Genomic DNA, 22,120 nt, shown 5'->3' with positions numbered 1-22,120 from the left:
ATTTACTATGCTAAAAAATTAAGCTGGCTTCACTGTTGTTATCATATTGTATATGTTTTATAACTGTACTTACATTATACTATAAATATATCTTATTAAATAGTAAACATTAATGTTTTGAAAGAAAAGAAGTTGAAATTATTATTATGAAATTCTAACAAATTTGAAACTATTGAATTTTATTTTTCATTATATAGGAACGAAAGGGTTTAAAAGTTATTTTAACAATTAATATTTTTTTTTATGGATCATATTCATTGTAGTTTTTTGTAGTAAATTTTTTGAAAACTGTAACATTCATAATACACGTATTGGATAATGATTTAACGGTGATTACTTAACCACATAGTAATAAATCACAGATTTCTGCAAAGAAATAAAGAATTTATTTATTTAATAAAAATAATATATTTAAATTTGCGATTTATCATTAATTATTAGCTTCCCGTTATGTTAAATATTTGCTTGTTATTATAAATATAGTTTTTTTTTGCGTCTTACATGGCGCAGCAAATTAATAGTGATCCCGTTTTGGTCAATGATAACATGGCGTGGATAAATAGATTAATAAAGTGACGACTCATTTATTCCGATTTTTTTTTCTTGATATATGTAAATTAATGTTCATTTACGTCTATGACCGATTTATTAATAAACTTATATGTATCGTATGTATTTTAGATTCTACATAGAAATTCATCATCAGATTACTAACATCGAAATTTTTGAATAAAATTCATCCTACCTACAGTACGTATGTAAATCTGAGAAGGATAGATCAAAAAAGTATCAAACCAATTATTTCACAGTAAATATAAATATCGTGATTTTACGCTACCAAATTTATTTGTGTAGCTGATTAGACCGCCAACAAAGACTTTATTTATGGATTTATCAACAATAATTTAGTTGTTTTCTTTACTATAATTAGAATATATTATGGCGGAATGGCTGATGAAATTAATACGAAATTTTTGCATATTAAATTTTTTTTAAAAAATATTAGATAATCTCCATAATTTGATAATTTAGTTCCTCTTATTATAAATGTCGTCTCTTTCAGTAATGATGATACATCTTTTAATTTAAAATCACGATTAATTCCATGATAATGGAATTGCAATTTGCAAGTCGACACTAGTCGACACGTTTTGGTACGAAATCTCGAAAATCATCTGAACGACCGACACAAGACGACAACAAAATCTCGACAATCCAAAATCTTGACAAATCAAAATTCTGACAAATCATTATACTAACAAGTTGATTATCCCGACAATTTCAGAACAAAATTATAAATATTACACATTGCAAAAAATTATTGTATTAGAATCACACATCATTAGATTTACAAATAAAATTGTCGATACAATGACTTGTCGGGATTTTGGATTGTCAAGATTTTGGATTGCCGAGATTTTGTTGTCGATCTTGTGTTAGTCGTGCAAGCTTCTGAATTTTATAATGAAAAACGATCATATAATATTAAAAAAAAAATTATTATAGAAATTTCAAAAAAAATTTGCTACGAAAACTAAAGTAAAATAATCAAAAGGGAGAGCCCGTTTAAAATCCCTACGATCAGAATCCCGTTATAATACCCGACGTTCACAGGAATCCTGACAAATGATATTCCCGACTTAACCTGAATCTTGACACTCATTATCTCGAACTTACTATCCCGATACATTTTTTTTTTTGATTTTATATTATCACTGTTTATAGACTTAATATTTTATTGTAATACTTTACTGTAATATACAATTAGTACTTTTTGCTATTACTTTGCTGAAACCTGCGAAATCAGGACTATGTAGTATCTATATAGCTGCCATTTAATATGGCTATTTATGTTAAATTTGATGCAGCGATATGTTTTTAATACAGAAAATGTGTGGTTAAATTATAGTAATAGTATTTGTTAATATTATTTAATTGATTATATGGTATCCATTCGAATACTATACCATCATGTAAATGATTTTTGATTGTATTTTTCGAATTAGTAGATTGTCAATTTTTTCATTTTCATTAGCACAATCTGTAAAATTCTTTTTAAAATAATTTATTTGGCATAGTTCACATAATACATCAGTTACACCACGTATATATAGTCAATCTTTTGTATATGAATTTTGAGAAATTTCGTATATTTTACGATCTGAATTATTTTTTATCTATTGAAATATATAATAGGTTATTTTTAATAAGTATCTAATTTAAACTTACAGTATAAGTATTTCATAACTCATTAAATTCATTAATAATATTTTGTGAACTACCATAAATAAATTTTAAAGCAACCTTTTCGTCTAAATTCTTATATATTCATTTTTATTATTATCATAATGCAATGAACCTTCCTTCCATAATGTTTAGTATTCTTTAGCAGAACCATCTTCAATTCTTCATCCATTTCTTTAATATTACCATTTGTATTATATTATCAATTGTTGCATTCTTACTATATTGTGTTGAACACCCTTTATAATATATACTTGCATATTGTTGGTTACATTTTATACAATATTCAACTCTAAGAACAAAAATATAATAATTTGTTTCTTGATTTTGAGATATCCCGAATATTTTATTACCCCAAATATTATTTTCAATTGAATAAGATTTGATCTATTAAGTCATAAAAAAAATTAACCATTTTATAGGATCCCGTCCAAAATCCCGAAACTCGAAATCCCGAAGGTACATTATCCCGACACTCTAAATCTGAAATGTCAAAATCCCGACACCCCATAATACTGATAAATTCAAGATTTTCATTTCGGTATTTTGATTTTGAGCTTATTGAAGTGTCAGGCTTATGAAATGTCATAATTATAGTAATGGATCACCTTTCCATATAACCTACTCATACTAATATCATCAAACTGAACTGGCTGTATAGTATGGGTAATCATATTTTAAGGGTGGGAGTTAAGTAAAATCTTACGTGCACAAAATTAATTATTTTTATTGATTATCGCCGTTTTCAAATTAGTGCGATTAAGGAAATAGATTTCCAAAAATTTGCGAAAACCCGGAATTTTCCTGAATAACTATGTGGGAAAAGGTCAATTATTAGCGATTTCTAGAGAAAATCTTGGGAAATTCTCAGTTATAAAAAGATATTTTGCTTATAAAAAAGTGTTTATGTTACACAAAGTTTTATCACTCACTTTATAAGCAAACTATTTGAATAATTGAAAATTTCCCGAGATTTCCTCCGGAAATCACGCGATTTCTTGCGCACGTAATTTCCGATATTGTATGGTGATCCGATGAGATTTCAGTACATTTGTGTACATGTCGATTTCCGATGTTACGAGCCGATTTACGCCGATACATAGTTGTGTATATCAGTTAACTATATTAAAGATATTGATTTTATATGATAAATTTACATATATATCATTATTCAATTTATTCAATTTATTATTATTTATTTATTTATTTATTTTCTTTATTTGTATTATTAATGTGTATACAATTTTATTAGAAGTTAACTATATTAAAGATATTGATTTTATGTGATAAATTTACATATATATCATTATTATATTTATTTAATTTACATATATATCATTATTATATCGCTTTATTCAATTTACATATATATCATTATTATATTTATTCAATTTACATATATATCATTATTATATTTATTCAATTTACATATATATCATTATTATATTTATTCAATTTACATATATATCATTATTATATTTATTCAATTTATTCAATTTATTATTATTTATATATTTATTTATTTTCTTTATTTGTATTATTTATGTGTATACAATTTTATTAGAAGTTATTATATGGAAATTAATTTAATAGTATTAATTGTCCAAAATTTATCATTTGTGTTCTATTAAAAAGTGGCTTACAATGAAAATTATCGCTATTGTAATATTGTGATGAAACATTAACGATTAGATTAGATTCCGCCATTGATGTCAGAAAAAGAGATGGCAGTAAGATAAAATTAGCCATAAATACGCCTTTGCCAAATTCATGATAGAGTAGTTACCCCTCTAGTTAGTTATCTTTGAGATATATTTCCCAACACCCTTTCATCACCTTGTTGTAAATCCGAAATTCTACCTCTATTAAATAAAATCGTTATATTTCAGTTAATTTTACACGTTGTTTTTGTATATTCACATAAGATTTGTCTTATACCCATCATGTATTATTACTAATCGTATTTATTAATTGTTTACCTTGACGATTCTTAACAAACAATACCAGAAATACCAGGAAAGGTAGTATTGAGTAAGAATCCCGTTGGTATTCGTGTGTCTATACGATATAAGTTATCTACAATACGTCCCTTAATTACCGTCAACACCGGTAACACTAGCAATCGAACCTTTTCTACAAAGTTATTCTGAAAAATTTCGGGTTTTCCACATTTGCGAAAACCGATTCCTTAGGGGTGAGGGTCGCACTTGCACGAAATTTTTAGAGATGGTGCAGTTCATAATAAACGTTAATTATTAATAAAAACCTCTATATAGAAGGGATTATCATAACGATTATCGTCATTTATACTTTTTTCCGGGCACTGTATCTTGCGATAATTTTCTCCTCACGAAAATTATTTATTTACAACAAAAAACAAAATGCTTGATTTGACTTCTTTTGTTAGTCTTTTTGTGTTAGGAGTTATAGGATGGATCACTTATAAAATATATATTTGGCCAATTTATATTACTCCTTTGAGAAAAATTCCTGGTCCACCATCTGAAAGTCTACTTTACGGAAATCTTAAAACAATTTTTACAAAAGAGGTTATTAATTAATAAATAATAATATTAAATCGTTAGTCATAATTCTCATTTATACATTTCTTTCTTTTTATATAGGACACGCAACTTAAATGGGTACAAGAATACGGGAATATTATTAGATATCATGGAATATTTAATCAACCAATGCTTCTTATTTCAGATACAAAAATAATTCAAGACATTACGTCAAAACATGTTTATGATTTTATTAAACCTCTTCGTATGATGTCTGATGCTCTTGCAATGGGCGGTAAAGGTCTTATATTTTCAGAAGGTGAAGATCATATGAGACAAAGAAAAATGATGAATCTGGCTTTCATTCATAATAATATCAAAGTAATTATAATTCATTGTAGGTAGTATAATATAAAGTTAATTGAATTAAATTAATATGTTCATTCAATTTTAGGAAACGGTTCCAACAATTATTCGAGTAGCTTTTACCTTAAAATGTTTAATCGAAGATAAAGTGAACTTAGGAGAATCTAAATTCAATCTTACTCCATATATCTCAAAAGCTGCGTTAGATGCGCTTGGCTCATTTGGTGAGAAGATGATAATTTTTTTCAATGTTGATGTTTTCACATTATAATAAGAAAAATTTCTAAAGAAAAAATTTTTTTTTTAGGATTTAATTACGAATTTAATTCATTAACGTCTTCAAATGAATTAACAGAAGCTCTCAATATTTTTACAAATGACTCACAACCTTCTTTACGCCTTGCCATTAGTTTTTTATCAGCTTATGTGCCATTTATTAGAAATGTTCCAATAGATATAAACAGAAAGTTTAGAAATGCATGTGAAATTATTGATCACATGTCAAAGAAGTTGATTGAAGAAAAATGTAAAGCAGCAGAAATTGGTGAATTGGAAGGAAAAGATCTCTTATCTCATTTAATTAATATCAATAATTCATTACCCATTGAAGAGAAAATAACTGACAAAGAATTAAAATATCAGGTAAATAAAAGAATTTTGTAATTTGTCGCCATCCCTATAAAAAATTTTTATCCAATTATTTCCATTATTTCTCCATGGTTTTCGTAAAAAATTCCGTGAATATAATACATTGACGGATATCCGTGTTAGAGGGATAAAATTTTTATGATTTAAGACGACTATAAATTCCATGATAATGATACATTCATGGAAAAAACATGGAAATATAAAATACTTTTTACAGGGAATGGATCCAATATAATGTGACAAATCCTACCAGCGATATCACAATTTTCTTATTAATATATTGCTTATTCATCAAACATATTATCTCATCACTTTTTTTGAATATTTTAGGTTATGACATTTTTATTAGCGGGACATGAAACAGTAGCTACAGCAATTTGTTGGGCCTTATATTCTCTTGCACAAGATCCGCATGAGCAAGACTTATTGCGTGAAGAATTATTACAAGCTTTTCCCGATAAATCAAAATTCAATCCTACATTTGATGAAATTAATTCTTTGGAATATTTAAATTGCGTAGTTAAAGAAACTTTGAGATTACATTCTCCAGGTATAAATTAAATTTTTAATTCTTTTTTGTATCATCTTATTAACTATGTAATTTTATTTTAGTTCCTACTACTGGTCGACTTAGTACTAAAGATGAAGTTTTGGGAGGATATCATGTTCCAAAGGTATATTTACCGTTTATATATTTTTTGCTAAAAAATTCAAAATTATTAATTTGATTTTTTTTTTTATTGTTTTAAAATAGGATACTATAATGAAAATTTCAATTGCAGAACTTCATAGACTGCCCGAAATTTGGGGTCCATCAGCTGCTGAATTTGATCCAAAAAGATGGTTGGATCCTTCCTTAATTAAGAATGTATCAAATCTAAACTATTTGCCTTTCCTTACTGGTACAAGAACTTGTATAGGCATTAAAGTATCCTTAATTGAAATTAAAATATTATTAGCTATGTTAATTAGGAATTTTGTTTTTAAACCAATTGAAGGATTTCATATTAAAAGAAAAATTTTCCTTTTTAATAAGCTTGATCCATACCTTGGATTATCTGTTTCTAAAGTTGAAAGTTAACAAAGTTATCATAATTATAATTTATTATTTCCCTATAAAAATATTGGATACGTTTTTTATAAAGTTTTTATACGATTTTTTTCCTTAGAAATAACGTATCATAATAGGATACGGAAAAATGCACAATTCCGTATCACTAAAAATATGGGTTGGATACGAAATTTGCATGGAATTCATATGGAATTTACATGATTTGATCACTGATTTTATCACGAAATTTATACGATTTGGTCACTGAATTTACTATTTATATTACAGTTTACTATAATTATATTTACATAAATCTAATTTTACTTTATTAAATTAAATAAAAAATAAAAAATAAACAAAATACAAATACATTATGAAAATTCCCTCCTTATTAAAACCACCTATTTCAACAAAAATTATCTATAAGTTCAGGTTCATTTGGAGTCAAACAACCTAAAAAAAAAAAAAGAAACATAAGAACGTCTAACTTAATTGGAAACAAAACCCCCCTTCATATAGTATCTGCAATCGTCCAAGTCACCAAAGGTCAGCATTCCTACAAAAAAAGAAAGAGAACTCCAGAATTTCTGACCTACATAAATGAAAAGAATTATGAAGCATCTGATGAAAAAGAAACCAAAACAACAAAAAAATCCAAGACTCTGAAGCAACAAAACTGAAACAACCTACAAAAGAAAAGAATCTGAACCCAACTTACAAAAAAAAAAAAAAAGAAAATTTGAACTGACCTAAAAAAAGAAAAAAATCCTAAACAATCCTACAAAAAGGAAAGGACTCCCAAACTGATCTACAAAAAAGAAAAAAGAAACTGAATCTTCTCACAAAAAAAAATCTGCTGGCCTATGAAATAAAAAAAGGGATAAATATAAATAAAAAAGAAAGGGGAATAAAGAATAAATCAAAAAAAAAATATTTTTTTAAAAAGAGAGTAACGAAGTTAGGAAAGTTAAAAAAAAATTTTTTTTTTAAAGGGAGGACGTCAAAGTTAGAAAAATAAAAAATTTTTTATAAAGAGGAAATAGAAATAGAAAGAAAAATTTTTTTTTAAAAAAAAAAGAAGAGTGGGAATAAAAAGGAGAGTGATGAAAAAAAAAATTTTTAAAGTGAGGTACGAAAAAAAAAAATTTTTTTTTAAAAGGGGGGGTGATGAAAAAAGAAGAAAAATTTAGAAAAAATAACAAAAATAAGACAAGAGAAAAGAGAAGGAAGGGAAAGACAGAAAGGAAGATCGGAAGATCAAACTCATCAAAGTAAGGGTTTATAAAAAAAACAAAAAACGTATCATAACAAACAATAAACAATCATGTGATCTCGTGTTATGATACGGAATTTTTGTAAAATTATCTTCTAAAAATATTAAGTTTAAAAATTCCGTATACATTCCGTATGATTAATTTTTTCCGTATACATTTCGTATACATTAGTTTTTTTAAAAAATGTTCAAAAATGAATTGCTTATTAAATATACGGAATTTGTATACGGAATCTATAGAAACGTACATAAAATGTATACAAAACGTATCCTTTCCGTATACATATTTCTTATAGGGTTTGCTTGATTCCTTTATCATTTTCATCTGCTTTTTATAATAAATATCATCCTTTTAAACTAGTAGAATATTTGGTTATAAGTTATAACCAATATTAATTAGGATTATGATTTTGTCTAGCATTGATAATTCATAATTGGTTATGTTTTTCCTCAATTTACTCCCTATGAAAAAGAATGTCCAGAAATTGTGATAATCCTCCTATCGGGTCGGGTTTTGTCAGGTTTGGAGAATATATTCAACTCGGATAATATACTGTATGCTTAGTAATATATCAAAAATAATTTTTTCAATATAATTTTTTCAATAACACAAGGTAATTGACCTATAAGACAATGATAAATGATCGTCATATAGGTCGCACAACTTTTTAGTTATTAAAACTAGCGTTAAGTACGAATTTAAAGATATCATTCAAAAGGTTAAACAGAACATTTGTCACCTACACGTATTGTTCTGTTTCAATCGGTATCTTCTGTTCTAAAAGAAATAGGTCGATTAGTAATATTCGAAATGGAGAAAAAAAAATAATTATTAAACGGAATATTTATAATCTACCCGTATTGTTCCATTTCGATCAGTATCTTCTGTTCTGAAGTTCCAAGACCGAATCTAAATAGAAATGAAGCAAAAGACAGGGGAATTAGAAATGAAAAAAAAAATTAAAAAAATTACATTGTTTCTACCTTCCGTTCCGAAGCTCTAAAATAGCAATGAAGAAAAAAATGGGTCGATTAGTAATTTATGGAAAAATAAAATAAAATGAAAAAAAATATTCCATTTTGATCAGTTCCTTACTTAAAATAGATAAATGGGTTGGTTAGTAGTAATTCAAATAAGAAAATGTAATGTGCAGCATTACATTATGATCAAATGAATAATAATAATAATAAAAATACGTAAAAAAGATGTAATATTTTTTTTAATAAAAAGAATATCATTCAGATCTATCAATTTTAAGGATAGTTTGATTGTTTGATTTTCTAATTAGCGGAATCTGTGTAACATGTCATATTTAGATATTTAGATTACCCTCATTTCGAATTGTTTAACATGTGATGTATTTGACCGGTACATGTTGTTAATTTTGTTAAATTTTTTTGGTTAGATTTACCGAGAATTTTTTTTTGGTTAGATATTTTTTTTAGAGATTTTTTTTTAAATATTAGTTATTTGATAGGGGGGTTAGAATATCACCGAACTGCGAAGCAGTTCGGATGATATTTTAACCCCCCTATCAAATAACTGTGTTATTCTGCAGCCGCCAATGATCATCTTATAAATACAATAAACTATTGATTAATCAACGTCAAAAATATCAATAATAATTATGCAATGGTAGTTTATTTATAGCTTAATAAAAAAATATCAGCATGATGAAAAAAGCATGATCCTATTTGGCTGTAGAATAATTTGATTTATTTTACCAAAGATAATAATAAATGGACGTGTTAAGATAATATCTCTTTTTTGAGAATTTTTTTTTAACAATAATAAATTGCAGACATAATTGTTAATTTCTTTTTTATTGTAGGTTTTTTTAATATATAATAAAAAGCAGTAAGAAATTTTTTTAAATATTTTTTTTTTAAATAATATACTGTACAAATATATTGTTGAACGATGAACCACATGTATTGTATATATTATTGAGAATTTTTTTTTTATATTTCATAAATGATATATTAAGTATCAAAAATTTCCATCAATATAATATGTAATATTTTGTTAATACTAAATCCATATGGCTTAATTATTTGAAAGTGAAATATCTGAACAACGTAAAAAAAGATTAAATAATGAAAGTCAAGCCCGTCACAGAAAAAATCAAAAGCCAAGTGTAGAGAACAAAAACCAAGTATAGAGCAGGCATAAATTTTATAGATCATAATTGCATAAACGCCATATAATCATTAATCATATCAACGTATTAAATTCTCATATTACATATACCTATTAATGGTAAATATAATTTAAATTACCCTAATGCACTGTAATTTATATCATTTACATTATTGACATTATTGTAAATATAATTCATATAATTCTAATATTGTATTCTAAATATACTAATTTATATTATTCTAATACTGTAAATATAATTTATATCAATCTACTAATTGTCGATATGATTTACATTATAATACTAAATTGTTCTACTTAATTCTTAAACAAACTCATTGGTAGCAGCGGGTAACTGCTAGTTTTGAACTGAATTTATTTTTATTAATATATTTTATAAAATACATAATAAACATTTATGGAATTAATCGTCACACGTGTCACCCAAATGATTATTCACAACAATATTTAATCAATTAATGGGACTTGTGGCAAATGTGACGTTACGCCAACAAATCAATAGATAAGAAACTTGTTGGACGTTCCAAGATTTTCATTTCTTGTAAACGTTGAAAAATTTTAAAATAGTATAAACCATATTATTATTACAATGAAATGTGAAAGATGTGGAAAGTATTTACGTTTTGAATGGTGCAAATCATGTCAGATAAATAATCTACAAAATAATTTTACAAATTGGACTAGTGGAAATGAAAAAATTGACAATTTAATTCAGGAAATGCAATTAGAAATCCTTCGAAGTTCTGATAATATAACTGAATGGATACCATATGATCAGTTTAATGATATTAAAGAGTTAGATAAAGATGAATGTTCTACAATTTATTCGGCAATATGGAAGGATGGTCCATTAAAATATAACGAAAATATTCAAGAAACCAGGATACAAGAGTTAATTTAAAATGTTTACACAACCCCCGAAATATTACTGATGAATTTCTAAATGAGGTATGAATTATACTATTTAATTTAAATACTTTAAATATAGTTATTGGATGGGTAAAAATATTGGTCACTCTATAGGGGTGATTTTATATGTTACCCTCCCATTCAATAGCTGTATTATTATGCATGCCACCCAAGATCATGCCTAATTTTAGCAGTTTTTATATAAAAGCCTAGTTTTTTAATTAATTAACGTGTTATTTTTATACATAACCAATATTTTTATCCCACCCTTTTTACTGATAAAAATAACGGTCCATCAAGATCGGCATGATCCTAATAATAATAAATTTCTCTTGTTTTGATAGGCGCGTGATGATCTATATGGTATATCGCAAAATTCAGACACAAAAGATTATATTTTAGTTCTTCGAAATAAATATTGTAATGAATGTAGCAAATGTTTTATAGATGAATTTAGTTTATGGTGTAAATCATGCCAGATAAATGATTTTGAAAAAAATTTTACAAATTGGACCAGCGGAAATGAAAAAATTGATAATTCAATTCAGGAAATGCAATTAATAATTGATGATCGTGATATTATAGTTGAATGGATGCCATATGATCAGTTCGATGATATTAAAGAGTTAGGAAAAGATGAATTTGCTACAATATATTCAGCAATATGGAAGGATGGTCCATTAAAGTATGTTTTCTTATATATTCATATTTATTTCTATCAGAGTACAAAAGTCAATTTAAAATTATATAACTCACAAAATATTACCAGTGAATTTCTGAATAAGTTATGTATGCCTTTAATTTAATTTATAAATTATTTTATAATAAAATTTTATGTTTCAATAGGTTAAGCCATATTTTGAGAATGATCACCTATATGGAATATCTCAAAATCCTGATAAGGATTATATTATAATTCTTCAAGATATATATTGTGATAAATGTGTTAGCAAATATTTAGATACATATTCTAAATGGTGCATACCGTGATAATGGTGTAGTTAGCCGAAAAATTCAGCCGAAGGCGCAGTAAATTTTCGGCTAACAACACCCAGCCGAAAAAAATTCATGTTGATCTTGAATATTTTTTGAATATTTTATTGGTTCAACATCTACTATTTTCGGCTAGATATTTACGGCTAACTACATTATTATTTTAAAAAAGTGTAGTTAGCCGTAAATATCAAATGCAATACAATAATTTAAGTGGTAACAGGTAATGAAAATCCTGATTGTTCATATTATAATATTTACCATTATTATTTAATGGTAAATATTATGTAATTATTACAATAATAATAATTATATACTTTTCTTGATAATATTAATCTATGTAATACAGAATCGTTAATTATTAAATGGTATTGTTTGGTGTAAAATTGTTTCTTTAAAATGTTTAATTTTAATATTTGCTTGTAAATAATTTTTAAATTCTTGGAAAATATTCAATAAAATGGATTTAAATATAATCAAAGATAATTTTTTTTTTAATAAACTTTTTTTCTTTGTTATAAAATTTGCTAAATTTACTGAAATACTTCACTTAATTATGGATTCTATTTAAACAACTTTTAATTAAAACTAGAAAATTCCTTGCCAAATTACCAAGTTTAAGTGAAATAATGTCTTATGGACAAAAGCATAAAAAAATTCAAATTTTATCTTGTGATCTTTCATATGTAGATGTTTGTATATCTGAGGGTATAGTTATAGATGAAGGTGCATGTTTATTATTACCAGATGAATTTAATGGTTATATATATGCTGATACAACTGCTGATGGAAATTGCTTATATAATGCAGTATCCTATTTTTTTATTCACAAAAACTCTTTATCAACACAACTTCGTCTATTTACAATATTAGAGTTGATGGCATATGCTGATGAATATCTTGTCTTAGAAGTCTTTGAAAAAGATTATTTGTATTTAGATAGAGCATTTTTAAAAGCAAATAATAAGAAATATTAGCAAATAGAATATAGAAATATTGCACCATTTGTTGCTGAGATTATGGAAATGTGTCGTATAGGAGCATGGAGTCCATTAGGTGCTCTATATGGTTTAGCCTCAGTTAAATATTAGATCACGAAAATATGTAAAAAGCTCTCAGCCAAATAAAAAAAAAGGTTAAACAAAATTAAAGATGATGATCCCATTGAACAATGGAAATAAACAAAAGTATCACTAGAGGATCAAATAATAGCAAATGGATTTGTTGAAGCATTTCAAAAGTGTAAAATTCTTTTAAAGGTATTACACAACAAATTGCTGCTGATGAAATTTGTGAATTAGCTAAATCACAAATTGGATTTGGACAATCAGCTGTTTCTAAAATTGTTAAAAGATCTGAATTATCTGCTAATGCATTGATGAGAAATGCTATTAAATTATGGATTGAGAAACAAACTGAAAGTAAGGCATTTGTGGTATGATTAAATTGAATAATAATATAATTAAAATAAATTTTGTTTGAACATTTATTATAGCTTAATAAAATATAAATGATTATAAAATTTTATATATTTTATAATTAAATAAGTTAAATATATTAAATATATATAAAATCATCACATTTTGATGTTGCCTCCTTGTCTTGCTGGTTCGCTTTGGTCTCCTGGAATATTATATATTGGCGTTTCTTGCGCCTCTGGTTGGATATTTTCGGCTAACTACACTATTATTTAAAAAAAGTGTAGTTAGACGAAAATATTCAGCCGAAAATAGTAGATGTTGAACCAATAAAACATTCAATAAAATATTCTAGATCAACATGAATTTTTTTCGGCTGGGTGTTGTTATCCGAAAATTTACTGCGCCTTCGGCTGAATTTTTCGGCTAACTACACCATTATCAAACCGTGCCAGATAAATAATCTAAAAAATAATTTTACAAATTGGACCAGTGGAAATGAAAAAATTGATAATTTAATTCAGGAAATGCAATTAGAAATTAATAACTCTAATGATATTATAGTTGAATGGATAACATATAATCAGTTCAATTATATCAAAGAATTAGGAAAAGATGAATTTTCTACAATATATTCAGCAATATTGAAGAATGGTCTATTAAAATATGATACAAATAAATATGAATATACGAGAAAACAGAATATAAAAGCCAATTGTAAATATCTACACAACTCTCAAAGTATTACCAATGAATTTCTAAATGAGGTACGTATATATTTTCACTATTAATAAATATTTAGTAAAGTGTAATAATAATAATTTTCTTATATTTTACAGGTTAAATTTTTTGATGGGAAGTATTTATACGGAATATCTCAAAATCCAGAAACAAAAGATTATATTTTAATTCTCCGAAATTTATATTGTAATAAGTGTGGTAAGAAATTTACAAAGAAAACTTATAAATGGTGTAAATCATGTCAAATTAATGATTTAGAAAAAAATTGGACCAGCGGAAATGAAAAAATTGATAATTTAGTTCAGGAAAAACAATTAAATATTAATGGGTTTAATGATATTATAGTTGAATGGATACCATATAATCAGTTTAATAATATTAAAGAGTTAGAAAAAGATGAATTTACTATGATTTATTCAGCAATATGGAATGATGATCGATTGTTTTATAATTATGTTAATTATTGTGACAACAAATATATAAGAAGAAAGAATACAAAAGTCATTCTAAAATTATATAATTCGCAAAATACTACTACCGATGAATTTCTGAATGAGGTATAAGATTTTCTTTTTAAATTAAATACTTTAATATAATAAAAAACTTCTTTATTTTATAGGTTAATAGTACTAGTAATGAACATAGAATATATGGTATATCTCAAAATCCTAATACAAGAGATTATATTATAGTTTTTCCAAATAAATATTATTGTGAAAAATGTAAAAGACTTACAGATATTTCTATTTCTATAAATGGTGCAAACCATGTCAAAAAAATGCTTTATCAAGAAAAAGTTCTATGAACTGGACCAGTAAATATGAAAGAATTAATAATTTAATTCAGGAAATGCAGTCAAAAATTAATACTTATAATGATATAGTATTTGAATGGATACCATATAATCAGTTTATCAATATTAAAGAAATAGGTGAAGGTGGATTTGCTAAAGTGTATTTAGCAATATGGAAAGATGGCCCATTACAATATAATGTAATAAATCAATCAGAATAAAAAAGTTGCATTAAAATGTTTATATAATTCCCAACATATCACAAGTGAATTTCTTAATGAGGTACAGGATTTTTCTGTAAATTTAATTTAGTTATATATTTTAATAATAAATTTCTTTTATATTTAATAGGTTAAATCATATTCAATTGATAATGGAGGAATACTTAAAATATATGGAATATCTCAAAATCCAGATACAAAGGATTACATTATAGTTCTTGAATATGCAAAGGGCGGAAATTTAAAGAATTGGATGAACAAAAATTATAGAAACCTTAACTGGTACAATAAAATATCAATGCTACTTAATATTAGTACGGGTCTTAAAGAAATTCATCAAAAAAAGATGGTTCACCATGATTTTCATACAGGAATATATTATCAAATATTGCTGGTGCAACTAATAGTAGTAGTATATTTTATATTTCAGATATGGGATAGGACCCCGAACAATACATGAAAAGGTAAAAATAGAGAGTTTGCGTAGAATGAGCCCAAAAGTATGTAGATCATTTCCTTTTTTGGATAATTCTGACCAGAATTACATAGTGCCGGCCCTGAAGAGATGCGTAGAGCTATTAGTAAATTTGTGCCGATCTCTTGTTACCTATTTATATATTGCTCGGGGTCCTTATGGGATTATGTGGAGATGTTAGTAATAATGATCATAATAATATTTATGGAGTTATGCCTTATGTAGCTCCTGAAGTATTAAAAGGGGAAATTTATACTCAAGCAGCAGATATATATAGTTTTGGCATGATTATGTATTTTGTGGCAACTGGAAGACAACCCCTTTTTCAATTGTGCACATGATGAGTTATTAGTATTAAATATCTGCAGTGGAATTAGACCTGAAATTAATGAGCCAGAAGCACCAAAATGTTACATTGACTTAATGAAACAGTGTTGGGATTCAAATCCGAATAATAGACCAAAAGCAGCTGAAATTTTTAATTTATTTATGTTCTTATATTCGGCAAGTGATTCTAATCATGCCTTGAAAGTAAATATGGGTTTGAAAAAGAACAAATACATTTTGAAATTCAAAAACAAATTGAGAAAGCAGAAAAATACAGAAGATCACATCCTACTTCTTTTGATGAAAGTACTGCTCTGGCTCATCCACACAAGCTATTTATAAATCTCGGTTACTAAATCCTTTTACAAAAAATATCCCAAAATTTGATAATATTGATAATAATACAGTAGAAATTAAGTCTTATAATTTTTTATTTTTAATAAATATTATAATTGAATTTCAGTTATCTAATCCAAAATCAATTCTTACAGATTATCAATCGAAGATGATACAAATGAATAAAATGAATCAAATTTTATTTTTAGTTTAAGTTATTATTTTATAACATTATATTAGTTAATTATTTTTATTTTATCATATATACATATCTATGTTCAACACTGATTGTAGAGTACATGTAAAATTTTTTTTTTTACATAAATAAAATCAGTTTTGTAATTGAACAGTTAACTTCAGATTTATTTACATTCCTAATATTATTAATTAGTAAACTTTTATACTTTTAGTTGTTGATCAAACTATAAATATACTAGTAAGTTTGCACTTATGATTATTCTAAATTGTGTAAATAATTTATAAAATATTATTTTAATAAAAAAATTATAGATCTCAAATTTTTATGCCTTTGTTAATGTGATACTAACTACGTGTCAGTTTCACAATCCTCTCCTGAGTTATTATCATTATATTTTCCTGTAAAAACAATATATTGTTATTTCGCATTTCATACATGCAAAATACATTATTTATAATATAATCACATGATCATAAAAAATATCAAACTAGATTAAAACTGGTTTAAAGTTTGTTTAGAGATCTACATACCAGATATATAAACACGCATTAAAAATTTACCTCTCTTTCTCTCTTTTTTTTTAAAAAAAGGAAAAATTCTATAAAATGTCAGTAAAATTTTTTTCAAAATTAAGCCAAAATTTTTTAGAATTATTGGATAATGACGAAAATTATTACGATATTACAATTGAAGTTGGTGAAGATCCTTATGTAAGAATATTCCGTGCTCACACGAATATTTTGTGTTACCGTTCTCCATATTTACGACGAATTTTAGCTTCCAATAACAGGAGCAGTAATACTAATGATTTAGTTCATATTAGATTACCAAATATATCACCAGAAATATTTCAAATTATCTTAAGGTGGGTTGTGAGGAAATAATTTTAAAAAATGATTAAATTTCTAATTTAATTTATGCATTTCATAATTTAGATATATTTATGGTGGTATTCTTTCATTAAATGAACAAGATACTTCCGATATCCTTAAAATTTTAGCCGCTGCAGATGAACTTTGTCTTCAAGAATTAATTGATTATTTACAAGGGTATTTAATTGAAAATAAATCGGAATGGATAGAACAAAATTTTGAACTTACTCATCGAATAAGTTTTCAATCTAATAATTTATTAGAAATTCAACAATTTTGTACAAATTTAATGGCTAAATCTCCTGAAATAATATTCGATTCATTTGATTTTACTTCACTTCCTGAAACATCTTTGATTAAGCTCATTGAAAGAGATGATTTACAAATGAAAGAAGTTGAGGTTTGGGACCGTGTATTAGAATGGGGTCTCGCGCAAAATTCAACTCTTATTTCAGATCCTGATACTTGGACTGATGATGATTATAGAATGATGGAAAATACTTTACAACGTTGTTTACCTTTAATCAGATTCTTTAGTTTATCATCTAAAGAATTTTTACAAAATATTGATCCATATAAAAAACTTTTAAACTCTCAACTTTATAAAGATTTATTAAATTCTTACATGAATCCTGATAGTATACCAAATGATAATATTTCACTTCCTAGAAATATTCATATTGACGAAGTAATTGATTCAACAATTGTTAGTTTAAATATTGTTTCAATTATTTCAAGATGGATTGATAAAGTGGATGTTAATCGTAAATTTTCTTATTTGAGAGAATTATATTTACCATATAAATTTAAATTATTACTAAGAGGAAGTCGAGATGGTTTTACTGCTAAACAGTTTCATACATTATGTGATGATAAACTCATTACTGTCACTTTTATTAAAATCGAAGGAGCGGAAGAAATCATTGGTGGATATAATCCTTTAACATGGTCAACTTCTAATAATTGGATTAAAACTAAAGATAGTTTTATTTTTTCATTTAAAAGTAATTTTAAAACCGCAATCATTAGTAATGTAAAAAATATTAATTGCGCAATGGCAAATCACCCAAGAAATGGACCATGTTTTAATCGTGATCTTGCAATAGGTTCATTAAATGAAAATGAAAATTTTTGTAAGTTCTTTTGTATAAATACTTCTTATGAAAAAAAGATAAGAGATCAAGAAGGCAAATTTTCTATGGAAGATTATGAAATATTTCAAATTGTGAAAAATTAAGAGTATTATTTTTTATTTTATTTGTAGTGCATGGTTACTGTATTTCTTATTTTATTTTTATATTCTTTAGTATTAAATTGTCTCTGAATTGTTTTTTTAAAAAAATAAAATCCAATATTCAGTTTATGATCATATCGAATTTTATAGCGAAGCAAAGTATAGTATGTTGCTCACAATGTTTTGATCAACATTCAAACTGTACACCAGTATACGTAATCTAATAATCTAATCATTTTAATGTACGTAAATTTTTTTAGAAGGAATCTACAATATATCAATAGGCCTGTTCAATTTGTTCAATTTTGATTTTGATTGTTCGGATTTTTGATCACAACATGTGATCAGAATCAAAGGTCGTATTGATCGAAATTTTTTTATTCAAAAATTAATAAATTTTTTTTTCATATTTTTCTTGAGTCAGTTAGTAGTTTTTTCCGCTAATTTGTACTTGTTTCATGTAAATTTTTCTTTTTTTTTGGATTCGTTCAAAAGCGCGTTTTTAATTTTCTGTTAAAACGATAAAAAAAAATCTACTTTTTAATAGTGTAATGCCAGAAATTACCGAGTAATTTATTAATTGTGGGCGCAGTATTATATTTAATTTAAGTGTACAAAGTATTATAATTGTGGAATGTTACAAATGTAGCATCCGCAACGATAAGTATTAGTTATTTACTAATCTAGTAGTACATAAATGGGTTATCATCCGAAGGATGATGGCCCATTTATATACTAAACTAGATCAGTAAATAACTTTTTTATCATCCTAGATATACTAATTGGTCCGCCAGTTTATAACTGGCGGAAAAATCCTAAATACCAATTAGTAGCCAGGTGATAAAAAACTATTATTTGAGAATGGAAACTAGGGTCAGAGAATTACTGAATAAGGAAATAGAAATGAAGATCAAAAAAAGGAAATTTTGAAAAGTTGAATATTAATGAAAAGGGGGGAAACGATATTTTTGAAATTCTAATGATGACAGGAAAAAGGTTAAATGTCAAAATTGAAAAACATCAGAAAGGAACAAGGGAAAAATCTTAGGAGGACTTAGAATTTATTTTGATGAAATCATTTTATTATAAAAGGCAAGATAATTTGACTTAGGAAAAAGGGGTTTATTTTGATTTTTACTTTTATAATTTTTAGTACTATATTATATTATTACATTTTTGTTAAGACTGCGGTGGCAACGTAGTTTACTACGGGCGTAGCCGCATAGGTTACAGTAGTTCATGAAAATCGAGTCACTGATCAAGTTACACAATCCTGTTAGCCAATAATCATCAACTCAAAACCCCGATCAAAAATTCGAACGATCAAAATTGAACAGGCCTAATATAAACTAGGTAAACTAGGAAGCGGAAACCGTTATCAAGTCCGAAGCACATTATCATTGCGCATCATCACGTGCCGGACGGACAACAGGACACTTGTGAAACCTATACGAATAATTATTAGTCAGAAGTGTAACGAAGGACTAATAAATAAGCACATTGTCCCGTTTAAATTATTCGAAAATAAAAATTTTTTTTCTCAAGGAAAAAATAATATACTATGTTAAAAAAGTTTTTTTCAAAATTAAGTCAAAATTATATTAAACTATTAGAAGATGACGAATATTACGATATTAAGATAGAAGCTGGTGAAGATCCTTATGTAAGAATATTCCGTGCTCACAAGAATATTTTATGTTACCGTTCTCCAAATTTACGACGAATTATAGCTTCCAATAACAGGAGCAATAATACTAATAATTTAGTTCATATCAGATTACCAAATATATCACCAGAAATATTTCAGATTATCTTAAAGTAAGTTATATCTGATATATAAAGAAATAATTTTAATACATGATTAAATTTCTAATTTAATTTATGAATTTCATAATTTAGATATATTTATGGTGGTTTTCTTTCATTAAATGAACAAGATACTTCCGATATCCTTAAAATTTTAGCCGCTGCAGATGAACTTTGTCTTCAAGAATTAATTGATTATTTACAAGGGTATTTAATTGAAAATAAATCGGAATGGATAGAACAAAATTTTGAACTTACTCATCGAATAAGTTTTCAATCTACTAATTTATTAGTAATTCAACAATTTTGTACAAATTTAATGGCTAAATCTCCTGAAAAAATATTCGATTCATTTGATTTTACTTCACTTCCTGAAACATCTTTGATTAAGCTCATTGAAAGAGATGATTTACAAATGAAAGAAGTTGAGGTTTGGGAACATGTATTAGAATGGGGTCTCGCAAAAAATTCAACTTTTATTCCAGATCCTGATACTTGGACAGATGATGATTTCAATACAATGAAAAATACTTTACAAAATTGTTTACCTTTAATCAGATTTTATTGTTTATCATCTCAAGAATTTGTACGAAAAGTTCGTCCATATAAGAAACTTTTAAAACATCAACTTTATGAAAATTTAGTAAATTCTTATATGGATCCTGATAATGGACAAAATGAAAACATCTTATTCCCTAGAAATATCAAAATTAATTCAAGGATTGTAGATTTAAGAATTATTTCAATTATTTCAAGATGGATTGATAATAATGTTACCGATAACAAATTCGCTTATATTAGAGATTTATATTTACCTTATAAATTTAAATTATTATTAAGAGGAAGTCGAGATGGGTTAACTCCTAAAAAATTCCATGAATTATGTGATGGTAAATCAAATACTGTTACTTTTATTAAAGTAAGAGGAACGGATGAGATTATTGGTGGATATAATCCTATAAAATGGGAGTCTAATTATGATTGGGGTGAAGCTAAAGATAGTTTTATTTTTTCTCTTAAAAGTAATGATATCTTTTTTAAAGATGGAATTATTAGTAATATAGAAGTTGCGGATTGTGCATTATGGTTTAGTACTACAGCTGGCCCATGCTTTGGAGATGATATCAATATATACGCTTCCTATGAATTTACAAATTATGATGAAATTCATTATCAAAAGAGATATTATTATGAAAAAAGAATAAGAGATGATGGTGAATTTTTTATGGAAGATTATGAAGTATACCAAATTATTAGGGAATAAAATATTGCTTTTTATTTTATATGTGGGTTATAAAAATATATACATATATATGTGGTAATTCCATTTATTAAAGTTTTTGTGCGCGCCATATTAATATAATTAACCATGTTGATTAGCGTTTATTTTCTGCGCTTGATACGATAAAGGTAAAGATTTGACGATAATATTTTGAATTAATAAATTAACAAACTTGTTACCACATTGAAAATGGCTGAAATTATTAGGGTATCACAGGTGTATTACTGATAAAAATGGTTCAATCTAATACTTTTTTTTTGGACAGGG

General features: G+C 25.9%; 5 protein-coding genes across 5 annotated transcripts; all 5 read left to right on the top strand.

The window, feature by feature from the left end:
* Positions 1 to 4,625: 4,625 nt before the first annotated feature.
* OCT59_025272 (uncharacterized protein) lies at positions 4,626 to 6,843 on the top strand (the record flags this gene model as incomplete). Its single annotated transcript, XM_025329675.2, has 7 exons — positions 4,626 to 4,793; positions 4,869 to 5,129; positions 5,203 to 5,338; positions 5,422 to 5,756; positions 6,093 to 6,312; positions 6,375 to 6,436; positions 6,517 to 6,843. The coding sequence occupies 7 exons, from the start codon at positions 4,626 to 4,628 to the stop codon at positions 6,841 to 6,843; spliced, it is 1,509 nt and encodes a 502-aa protein (XP_025165074.1).
* A 5,935-nt stretch (positions 6,844 to 12,778) lies between these two features.
* On the top strand, positions 12,779 to 13,126 carry OCT59_025271 (uncharacterized protein; the record flags this gene model as incomplete). Its single annotated transcript, XM_066137339.1, has 1 exon — positions 12,779 to 13,126. The coding sequence occupies one exon, from the start codon at positions 12,779 to 12,781 to the stop codon at positions 13,124 to 13,126; it is 348 nt and encodes a 115-aa protein (XP_065991979.1).
* Positions 13,127 to 13,168: 42 nt separating this feature from the next.
* OCT59_025270 (uncharacterized protein) lies at positions 13,169 to 13,590 on the top strand (the record flags this gene model as incomplete). Its single annotated transcript, XM_066137332.1, has 2 exons — positions 13,169 to 13,217; positions 13,409 to 13,590. The coding sequence occupies 2 exons, from the start codon at positions 13,169 to 13,171 to the stop codon at positions 13,588 to 13,590; spliced, it is 231 nt and encodes a 76-aa protein (XP_065991978.1).
* Positions 13,591 to 17,916: 4,326 nt separating this feature from the next.
* OCT59_025269 (uncharacterized protein) lies at positions 17,917 to 18,768 on the top strand (the record flags this gene model as incomplete). Its single annotated transcript, XM_066137328.1, has 1 exon — positions 17,917 to 18,768. The coding sequence occupies one exon, from the start codon at positions 17,917 to 17,919 to the stop codon at positions 18,766 to 18,768; it is 852 nt and encodes a 283-aa protein (XP_065991977.1).
* A 1,558-nt stretch (positions 18,769 to 20,326) lies between these two features.
* Positions 20,327 to 21,835, top strand: OCT59_025268 (uncharacterized protein; the record flags this gene model as incomplete). The annotated part of the gene is made up of 4 exons (XM_066137321.1): positions 20,327 to 20,428; positions 20,573 to 20,583; positions 20,665 to 20,778; positions 20,974 to 21,835. 4 exons carry the CDS (start codon positions 20,327 to 20,329, stop codon positions 21,833 to 21,835), a joined length of 1,089 nt encoding a protein of 362 aa, XP_065991976.1.
* Positions 21,836 to 22,120: the final 285 nt, after the last annotated feature.

Source organism: Rhizophagus irregularis, chromosome 5, assembly GCF_026210795.1.
Source record: "Rhizophagus irregularis chromosome 5, complete sequence".
NCBI classification, from domain to species: domain Eukaryota; kingdom Fungi; phylum Glomeromycota; class Glomeromycetes; order Glomerales; family Glomeraceae; genus Rhizophagus; species Rhizophagus irregularis.
This window is presented reverse-complemented; position numbering and strand designations above follow the sequence as displayed.